Below are 11,203 nucleotides of genomic sequence, written 5' to 3'. Positions count from 1 at the left end.
AGACCTGAATAAATCTTAGCTGCTACATAGCACATTGTATTTGACAAGAGCTTTAACTTTTCCATATCGACAAGGTTTGATGGGACCAACTCAAATTTAAAGCAGTTGTTGGTGTTTCTTGTTGTCTCTGGCATAATGAAGTATTTAGGGAGAGACTGTGGAATGAAGCACTTCTGAATTTCTCGATCAGGTGGTGGATCTGGGTCAACACATTCTTGGATCTTCATTTTCTAAGGTGTAAGGTTTAGAAAATAGATTCAGAAATGTGTATACAAATACACAAGGATCATGCATGAAATTTTAATAATAATAATTTATTTGTGACCCACTTGAAACAGCAGAGTATAAAAACAAACACACAGAAAAAAAAACACAACTTCTGATAACCCATTAAATTACTGTAGAAAACATTTTAGAAGATCATGAAAAGGGTTAATAGTAAAATGTATCGAGTCAGATAGTTTCTGGTGTGGCATTTTAAGTTTATTTAATAAATCTGGAGTCCTGAAATTTGTTACCATATCACTGTTCTTGTATCAGGGAGGAAGATACAACAAAAAACGGAGGAAACAAAAATAAGATGACTTGAGAGCCTTTAAATCTTTTCTTTTTAAAACAGGATACAATCCAGAAAGATATAAAACCGAGTGATCACAAAAGCAAGAATAAATTTGGTTTTGCGGTTGTATTTCCCCCTGTTTGCAACAATTTTAGAATAGCCCACTTGAAGTTTAACCTTAGCGTCAGAAACAATTTTATTGTGAAAAGGGACTAAATCGTTAGTAAGGGTAATGCCCAAACACCTTAAAGAAGTCACGCACAAAACGCTAAATTCAGAACAATTAAGGAGAAGGACCAAAATGAAGGAATTCACATTTGTCAGGGTTAAGGGTCAGACCTACATTCGAGAAAGCAGTAGAGATAGAACGAACAGAAGCCGACATCCAAGATTTAGTTCTACTAATGAGAAAAATATCGTCTGCATAAGTAAGATATGAGACATTTGAACTACCTGAAAGGTAAGTTGTTGGAAGACTATTTAAAATATCAGCAATACAAATTTTTAAAATTGATGGAGATAAAACTCCGCCTTGTCTCACACCTTGTCTTACGGAGATCTTTAACATAGAAGGGTCAGAAGGAGAAGATTTAACATGAAGGAAAGAATGACCATACCAAAATTTTAATAAAGAAACAATATAAACATTCACCACATTTAAACAAAGAAAACAGGGCTTGGGAGTGAACTACAGAATCAAAAGCCTTAGATAGATCTAAAGAGCAAAAATAAAGATCATAGCCCTTCCGGAAGGATCAGAAAGCAGAGTAAAAAGAACTTTATGGGCATGCTGACATACCAGACAACGGTGAAAACCAAACTGGTTAACTCCAAAATTTATATTATCTGTCATAGAAGGGAAAAATATATACTCAAGGACTTTGCTTAAGGTACAAGAAACAGTGATAGGACGATAAGATGAACATGAAAATTGATCTTTCCCCCTTTTTAAAATAGAAGTAACTGTGCCACACAAGAAACTGTCCGGCACGACAGAACAACACAAACACATTTGAAAAAGTAGTTGTAAATGCGATATTAAAGGGGGGCAATCAGGTTTGAAACGAATCACTGATATTCCATCGGTGTCAAATGACTTAGACTTAAGCCTTTTAATAGCCAGGTAAATTGAATCAACGGATATTGGTAATATATCCTGCTGAGATAGAGCAGACGGTAGCATACGTTTCAAAACAGCTGTTTGATGAACTGCATAATTAATCCGTGAATGAATTGCATAGTTAATCCGGGAAAAAATAGCAGTATAATGCGGTTCCCAAGGAGACTTAGAAATATAATTGCCAGGACCATCACTAATAATTTTACTAGAATTTAAAACATTCTTCCAATCACTTGAATTTGATGGAAAGTCAAGACCCCGAAATCGGACTGCACGAAGGTATTTCTTATAAGCAGATTTAGTACGATTTTTAATACTGAAAAGAACACCAGAAGCAGGCCTTTCGCATTCTGACCATATACGCAACCATAACTTTGAACGGTTCTTAATCGTCTTCAACTCTGAATCATTATTCCACACAGGTTGACGAGTCCCTACCTAACTCGTTCACAAGGGACAGCACAAGACTCAGCGTTTTTCAAACACGAAATAATTTGAGAATAGTACAGGTTAATATCGGCAACCACATTTTTCACAGGCACACGCGTCTAGAGCAAATGAAACGGAATACGAATAGAACTAAGTAGTGTAGCAAGCGTTACACTGTAAAGGACAATATTTGCACGATTCCAATTATACTTGTCGAAACACCGTGTGAGCTTAGGAATAGAGGAATATACAGGAACATCAGATAGGGAAAATGTAAATGACATCGGCATATGATCAATGTCTTGTTGATCCGTAAGGACATGCACTTCAGAAATACTGAGACTTGGCGAACAGATTGCATGGTCGATATTTGATACATTTTCTGAATGATGAATGTAAATATAGGACTGATGCTTTAGTACAATTTTATAATCAGGAACTAAATCTAACAAGCAGTCGAGTTATCTAAAATATTGCAGTTTAAGTCACCAACAATCAGATATGTAAGTTTGGAATCAGCGAATTGCTTCACAGCTGAGCATAACGAGGAGCAAGTTTTAGCGAACCGTGTCATATAATCAATTCCACGTGCATTATGTGGCAAAAAAGTGTCAATTAGAACAGTATTGTCTAACTGGATGGCAAGAAATTGATCATTCGAGCATAAGCAAGTGGGATTTAGACTACTTAAACTCCGCTTCACAAAACATGCAAGCCCTGTAGAGGGCCTGCCAAAAGTTGTGCGGGCATTTATAAGAAATAACTCATGTGATGTAATTCGTAGTAGTTTTGTAGTTTTAAGGCTTTCTCTCTTGCAGCTCCGTCATCAGCTGACTCCCCTTTGCCCGTGTTTGTAAGGAATAAGAAGACAAAATTCCACTACTTCAAAATTCTCTAAATAGCTGCTTCCAAAGACACCCCCCTCTTACTTGGAACCTATAGCAATTTTTGGCTTAATACAAAAAAAACTCTTGGCGTGTCTTTAGCTAATTGATTCTTTTCAGGCTATTAATGACATAAGAAATAAGGTCACATATAAAAACATCTAGGCCCTCTTAAATGATGTCGCAGCAAAACTAATGTCATACTGAGGGCTTTCACGCACTTCTTAAACATACCCAAAAATTTTATTTTCAAATAACATTTAAACACTAAAAGTGATGAAAACAGTAATTGTCATCTATAATCAAACACAGATAATCTTTTTTTTCTCACTAGATAGTTCTTCTCAGAAATAGATTTTGATTTGGCTAATATCGGCTGTTTTGAACCCTCTTAGCTTTTTTTAGAGGGCTGAAGATGTGTTTTCCCCCAGAAGAATTATGGGATTTCTTCTGAATTCAATTATTGAATTAGGAAATAACAAAAACGGCATTAAGTTATATATTCACTTTCATTTTTAGACAGTAAAGGTTAATAAACAAAACGTTTAGTAAGCTTTTTCTTTTCTGAAAAGTGACCCTTTCAGTATATTTTAGAAACAGAAACGGCATTAAGTTATATATTCACTTTCATTTTAGACAGTAAAGGTTAATAAACAAAACGTTTAGTAAGCTTTTTCTTTTCTGAAAACTGACCCTTTCAGTATACTTTAGAAACAGAAACAGAAATGACCCTTAACATGAAAAAAAGAATAAGGAATTAAGCAGACTCAGTTTGGCCGGACAAATCGAAAGCACAAGATCTTAGAACCTATGATGGAATTAAGGATGAATACTCAAAATTCTTCTACGGGCACTTCTTCTATTCTGTTGGCACAATGGCCAGTAATTAACTGACAGGATGTCTTTTTAATGTTAGCAAGGTTCAGTTATTATATACTTGTTTCAAATACAACAATTTTGTGACTTTAGATGCCTTTCAAAATCTGAGGAATTTGTGAATTGTATATGTGCCAAAGATTTGCATAGACAAAATGGTTCAACATCTGGATTTCAGGAGCTTCTGGTTTCAGAAGAAAGGTACCAAACAAAACCGGAACAAACTTTCTACACAAATAAAAAAAAATAGCCACCAATGACACTCAGCATTACCCAACACTGCCCATGTTCCAAAGAAATGATTAATATTTTAATCTATATAAGCCAAATATAATATAGCACAGCCTCTGTCGTCTCACCAATATACTGCTGATCATCAGGTACAGTGTCTTAGAAGAAAGGATTCTAAGCAATACCAAACAGTTCCAATCAAGCACAACCACTTTTACTTGTACACAAATACACTGTAGCTATGGGGTCCAAAGCAACCTTCCCGTGCTTAACTTTTTTCACAGGATTCATAAATATGATAAAGATTGAAAGTGTATGGCAAACAATGAAAGTGTTGATTGCTAGACTGAAAGCGTTCCTTTGTTTCGCTGACTTTGTTCATTTACATCAGAACTGCTACTTCAAATGCATTACAAATCAACAGAAAATATAGCTAAGAAGGGGACAATGGATAATCAGAATAATTATATTCCTTTTTCGGAAACTTCTTCTACACATCCGAGATTAACTCTTCATTTCTTCAACAGTCAATCTTACAAATTTCCAAATCTACGCCTTTTTTCCTTAATGTTGAGCTTTGCTACCGACATTCCCACAATATCCTTTGACCTCAGAGCTTTATCTAGTTTCCTGTATAGAAAACTGCTCTTTATTTGAAACCACGGTATTTTTTAATGTATCTGTAGCTCTTTCTAATTTTTGAGGGTTTTTAAATACACATCTCTTCATCTTCTCGTCACACTCTCTCTACTCTTCTTGTTTCTTTAACTTCTTCAGTAGCTAGGTTCTAAATATGTTTATTATATACAAAAATACTTCAAGGACCTTCTCAAGTTCAGTTCTCAAGGACCTTGAAAACTCTCAAGGTCCTTGATACTCTTGAGAATATCAAGGTTCGATGCTGGTTAAGTACATTTTATATTATACTTTTCTGCATAGCATTCTCCGTTTGAACCTCCGTTTGTTAATGATAAGAGCAATAAACATGACACTGGTCAAATTAAGACAGGTCCTATCCTTATCTGGGTTGCAGCGGTAGCTAGCAACCTAGTAAGAGACGATCACTTCCAATACTAAAAACAAAATGAACACATAGCTCCTAAAAATAGATTCGGATCAAAAAAGAAGTAAAATATTAGAACCGTCTTGTCTAATACCCCTATATGGGAAATAAACCGTCCCTTGGCTGGAATAACAAGGAGAATGTATTGGTTTGAAAATAAAGAAAAGTGGCTGCAACCAAATCATAGAGAACTGTTTAATGGTTCATTTGAAAGGAAATTAATGTATTTAAAAACTTTTCATAATTAACAAAAATAATTTCAAAGCAAAATCATTTTTTACGACAAACTGCATTTTTCTATAGTTCTATACTAGGAAATGTTAGGCTTGCTTCCTGGAAACAAACTTTTTATAAATCGACTCCTAAAGTGCTTATCTCTGTAACGTCGGGCTTTATTTCAGTAGAAAAAAGGGGTCGGATCTAAATGACAACAGTGCAATGAAATCCAAAACATAAAAAAAACTTAAGACAGTTATCTAATAAGGTGATTTGTTATTCTTACAAAAAAAGCCCCAGGGATTTTGGAACTGAAACTGAAGCCTTGGACAATCAAAATATTTAGAAACACCAGATGCATAGCAAATTAACTTTGTTTTTTTCAAATCTCATATTTATTGGATATTGGGCATATATGTTTTAGGCTGGACACCATGAAGACCTTCAAATACCGTATGTGTTGTGGTTACTACAGTTAAAAGCAAAATACAAAATAAGCTATACATGAGTTAATCACAACAAATTAACATTTACTGCCCTCTATTCTGCAGACGCTCTAGAAAAACAGATGTGAAGAATGATTTCTAATTAGAATTTCATATATAAGATATAGAACTCTGAGTCATAAATACAATTTATTTGAAACAAAGCTCAAAAATATATTCTAAGAATGCATAAATACTATTTCTCCAAGAGTTAACACAAAGCGTAGGAAAAGATTACCGAAATTCACTTTAAACTACGATAACCTTTCCTAGAGAGATTGGTGGGCAGCATGCTCCTAGGTTCAAACTAAAGAACCACAACTGTCAACATTCTTACCGAGTCAAAATATGTTTCAGACGATCAGCCAAATAAGATCATTATTTGTGTTCATTGGATCCACTTACGTTCGAAAAAGGATTTGTTTCTTTACATTAAATTAAATAAAAAAAAACAAGTTTTTTTAAATGAAAGTAAGGAGCGACATTAAAACTTAAAACGAACAGAAATTACTCCGTATATGAAAGGGGCTTTTCCTTCTCAACCCCCCACTCTTTACGCTAAAGTTTGACTCCTTTCTCTTAACTCTACATTTTAAAACAGTAAAAAACTGTGATTCAACATATTTTCGGTGTGATTTTCGTTAAGATTCTATGACTTTTAGGGGGTGTTTCCCCCTATTTTCTAGAATAACGCAAATTTTCTCAGGCTCATAACTTCGGATGGGTAAGGCTAAACTTGATGTAACTTATAAATTTAAAACCAGCATTAAAATGCGATTCTTTTGATGTAGCTATTGGTACCAAAATTCCATTTTTTAGAGTTTTGGTTACTATTGAGCCGGGTCGCTCCTTACTACAGTTCGTTACCACGAACTGTTTGATAAGATTGAAGTTTATGCTTTTAGTAAATTTAACAAGAAAAAGGAGTCAGATATATAAAACAAAGCATAAAAGCAAACATTGAAAATACATACAATAAGTTTGACAAAGGCCACTGATTGCAAAAAGAGGGAAAAGAAAAACAACATCTGAAACCAAAGTAAAAGTTAAGCAAAAAAATGGAAATGAAAATAGCTAATATACAACAACAGTTTGTACACCTCGTCTAGTCTTGAGCATTGGATCAAATTCAAATTCAAATGCCCCATGTTCCAATATGAGATTTTAAAGGAAAAGGCAATTCCAATGTCCTATTTATTGTCTAATTTTTCATATGATAAACCAAAATATTTTTCAAGATAAATAACACTAACCTAACTAAAATTCTTAAGACCGTTCTCTTTTATTTCATAGCTGCATTTTTAAAACATAATTTAGATGGACTGAAACTTTAAAAAAATTTTTCATATGTTGAGATAGGAAAACAAATTCACCAGAATGGTGCTTTTGATAACTATGACATCAGCATACATAACGTTGACACTGGATATATTTATAACATCCCTACATATTGACAAGAACAAATAGTTTTTCCTCAGAATTCTTTTGTGACGAGATAATTGAGAACTAAAAATACAACGTTCCATGTATACATTGTACTTAAATACGTTAGTTTTTCAGTAAGAAATCTCTAACATGGTCCACCAGTATGAATTCTTTGATGATCGGATAGGTTGGATTTTCGATCGTATGTTTTCTCACAAGTAAAACACTTGAAAGGTTTTACTTCAGTGTGAGATTTTTTATGTTTAGATAGAGTTGATGTTTGACAGACTGTTTTATTGCATAAGTTGCATTTGCAATGTTTTTCTCCAGTATAAGCTCTTCAATGAGATGATAGGTGGGATTTTCGATGGAATGGTTTATCAGATAGGGCACTTTTGAATGGTTTTTCTCCAGTATGAGTTCTCTGATGGTTAGATAGGCTCGACTTTTGACCAAATGTTTTTTCACATGTCGCCTTTGAAAGGTTTTTCTTCAGTATGAGTTCTTCGATGAGAAGATAGATTGCATTTTACGCGGAATTTTTTTTCACACATATCACATTCAAAAGGTTTTTCTTCAGTATGCGTTCTTTCATGATCAGATAGGATTGATTTCCGACTGAATGTTCTATCGCATATGTCGCATTTGAAAGGTTTTTCTCCAGTATGACTTCTTTGATGATAAGTTAGGTGGGATTTTTGGTAGAATGTTTTATCACACATGTCACATTTGAAAGGTTTTTCTCCAGTATGAGCTCTTAGATGAGAAGATAGATTGCATTTTACGCGGAATGTTTTATCACAAATGTCACATTTGAAAGTTTTCCTTGCAGTATGAGTTCTCTGATGGTTAGATAGGCTCGATTTTTGACCGAATGTTCTATCGCATGTGTCGCATTTGAAAGGTTTTTCTCCAGTATGCGTTCTTTGATGGAAAATTAAACCAGAACTTGTAGCAAAACATTCCCAGCACATACCACATTCGAAAGGTTTTTTCACAGTTTGGCTTCTTGAGTTATCTGCAAGGGGAAAAAAAGAAATAATGTAAAGTTCACTCAAAATAAATTAATTTTTATTGGACACTCAATTCAGCTTCTAACACTTAACCTTATTTAGTCACAATACGTTTAGTTTTAATGAATGTTGCCTTTGGTGTCGAATTTTTAAGAACCAATTTGAGGTATTATTCTCGTGATTCAACGAATCCTTCATTATTCTTTTTAGATAAAGAGCAGAACAATCTATTTTTAGGAATTATGTTCTCAATTTTAAAACCTTAAGCTTGTAATGTAATTGAAATTATTAAGCTTGACGTTGTGCATGTTTTTAGTTCAATATGAGTTTGTCTAAAAAGTGTCGCAACAGTGTGGTACCAAGAACTGCATTAATTCAGTACTGACTAGGTGACTAATTTATTTGCAAACTACATATTAATAAACATAGCGTATATCAACAATGAGGAGAGGGCAACAATACGTCTGATAAAAGAATGCTGGAATTCTTTTGACTCTAAATCGATTATTCGTCCATTAAATGGCAAAGGTAGGGAGTAAAAGAACTGGCTAAAATGAAAAAAACTCAGGGCTTGTTCTTTCCATGACGAGCATGTCAACCACATAGAATCCACAGATGGAATACGAACTAGATGGAAAGTACACCTTGAGAATAAAATAAATTTGACCATTCTCCCAGACTCAACTGAGCCATCAAGTTTGCCCGTCATCTCTACCGTATTCACTTACATTTTGAATTAGCAAAGCGGGAGAGTTGAGGGTAGAAAAGGTACAGTCCAGGAGACATAAAATTATGCACAATGCAAATCTTGTATGACTATAATATCAATAAGGTGGAAATCTCCCCATTAAAATGTATATTTGAATCCTCTGTTTGAAATGAGCAAAATACATGTGCTAGCTTGACCCCAGGTGGTGCACTAGTCAAATTATCCCTAGAGACATACTTTCAGACATTTCAAACCTTCAAACCAATGCGCCTGATAAAAAACAGCTACAATCTTTTGACTCTCAACAAATGATTCATTGATTAAAAATAAAATAAATATACTCTCACTATATCCTTTTCATAAAAAAAAATCTACTAATAAACTACATTTCTTCACTCCAAAAATTAGTTTTTAAATTTATTTTTAAACAAACAGATGCGCTCAGCTCGCGAAGTTCTTCTGATGAGCAAAAATTTCGACTCGCTAATCATTACCAACGATAAGCACTCCCAAACGGATGATACAAAATACTTTTCCATTAAAGGCATCAACATAGTCTCCTATCAATCAAACAATTTTATTCTGTAACATTTGCACCCTTCTAAGATTCGCATAAAAATTACAAGACCAGAAACAGTTTGTCTGGGGTAGTCTAAACGATAAAATATATCTTAAAAAGCAAACAAATATCGGACAAATCTCACTTCAGTCAAACAGTCTATGAAACATAGTTTTATGTTTTCCAAATATCTTAGCCCTAGTAGGTATCGGATGTAATTATGTTCCTCTTTTTACCACCATGAATGTGTTAAATCTTTTTTTTTATGAGCAATAAAGACAATTCTTCTTGTCGAAAAGATAATAATTAAATATTCCTTTTTTTTCAGTAGGAGTTGTTTAATAACATAAAACAGGTAAAACAATAAGATAAAACTCGCTGAAAATCAATAGGTAAGTGAAATATTATTTAGATTGCTTAAAAAATATATTCGTACAGCCATTCTTTTATTTGGCAAAAAATTCAGCTCTAACAGTTTTAACTTTAATCGATTATTATAATCTTATGTTAAGGAACATTGCCTAGGTCAAAAATTAAAACGAACTAATTTAGTGCATTATTCTTGTCATTCTACGGAAGTTTCATTTCTTCACTTTTGTTAAAATAGGAGAAGCATTTTCTTATAAGAATATAATTTCATAAGCTTATTAAATTTATAAAATTTGTATAAAAATTACTCGACCACAAAAATTTTGTCAGGGGTGGTCTAAACCATCAAATACCTCTTAAAAAGCAAACAAATATCCCTTCAGTCAAATAGTCTAAGAAGCCTAGTTTTATATTTTCCAAATATCTTAGCGCTAGTAGGTATCGGATGTGATTATGTTCCTCTTTTTACCACCATGAATGTGTCAAATTATTTTTCTGGTGAACAATAAAGACATTTCTTCTTATCGAAAAGATAGTAATTAAAAGTTCTTTTTTTCCGTATAAGTTCTTCGATTACATGAAACAAATAAAGCTAAAATATGAATAAAATCGCTCAAAATAAATGAGTAAGTGAAATATTATTTAGACTACTTAAGTGATATATTCCTACAGCCTTTCTTTATTTGGCACAAAATTCAGCTCTAACAGTTCTAATCTTAATCAATTATTAAAAATGTGATAACGAATCTTGCCTTAATAAAAAAATTTAAGAAGCAAATTTGGTGCATTATTCTTGTCATTTTATGAATTCTTGATTCCTTTATTTTTGTTCAAATAGGAGAAGTATTTTCTTATAAGCATATAAATTCACAAGTTTGAGTTGTGCAAGAATTTACTTAAAACCTAAAAAAAAGTTGGTCAAAAAATACCACACTAATTGTACAAATGTCTACATCCTTGCACCAGAAACATAAGAAAATATCTAATATTTTTCAAAAAAAAAATAGATGAAATGAGTTTCAAAAGCTGTTCTGTGGTGGCGCAGTGGGTTTGACCTTAGCTTGGTAATACGGGACTCAGAGATCGGATCATGCTGCAGCAATGCACTGCAGGGCCGACGCAGGGACCATAGTAGTCAAGAAGCGTCGTTAATCTGATACAATACAATACAGTTTCAAAAGCTTCAAATAAAGGTAGGTTTGTCGTTTTGTTCAAGGATTTATTTGGGTTATAAAATTTAGTATCCTAATAACTAGAACTATCTG

The 11,203-nt window shown here is 33.4% G+C and overlaps 1 protein-coding gene across 9 annotated transcripts in view; it reads right to left on the bottom strand.

Moving 5' to 3' along the window:
- Positions 1 to 5,994: 5,994 nt before the first annotated feature.
- LOC136040209 (zinc finger protein 79-like) overlaps positions 5,995 to 11,203 on the bottom strand; it is a 62,569-nt gene continuing 57,360 nt past the window's right edge. For all 9 annotated transcript variants that reach the window (XM_065724383.1, XM_065724389.1, XM_065724387.1 and 6 more), the window contains one exon: positions 5,995 to 8,306. In XM_065724383.1, the coding sequence (XP_065580455.1) occupies positions 7,753 to 8,306 (554 nt within the window). In that variant the 3' untranslated portion in view covers positions 5,995 to 7,752. The remainder of the gene's footprint in view (positions 8,307 to 11,203) is intronic.

This window comes from Artemia franciscana, chromosome 20 (genome assembly GCF_032884065.1).
Source record: "Artemia franciscana chromosome 20, ASM3288406v1, whole genome shotgun sequence".
NCBI lineage: Eukaryota > Metazoa > Arthropoda > Branchiopoda > Anostraca > Artemiidae > Artemia > Artemia franciscana.
The sequence above is the reverse complement of the archived record's forward strand: the minus strand, read 5'-3'. Positions and strand labels throughout refer to the sequence as shown.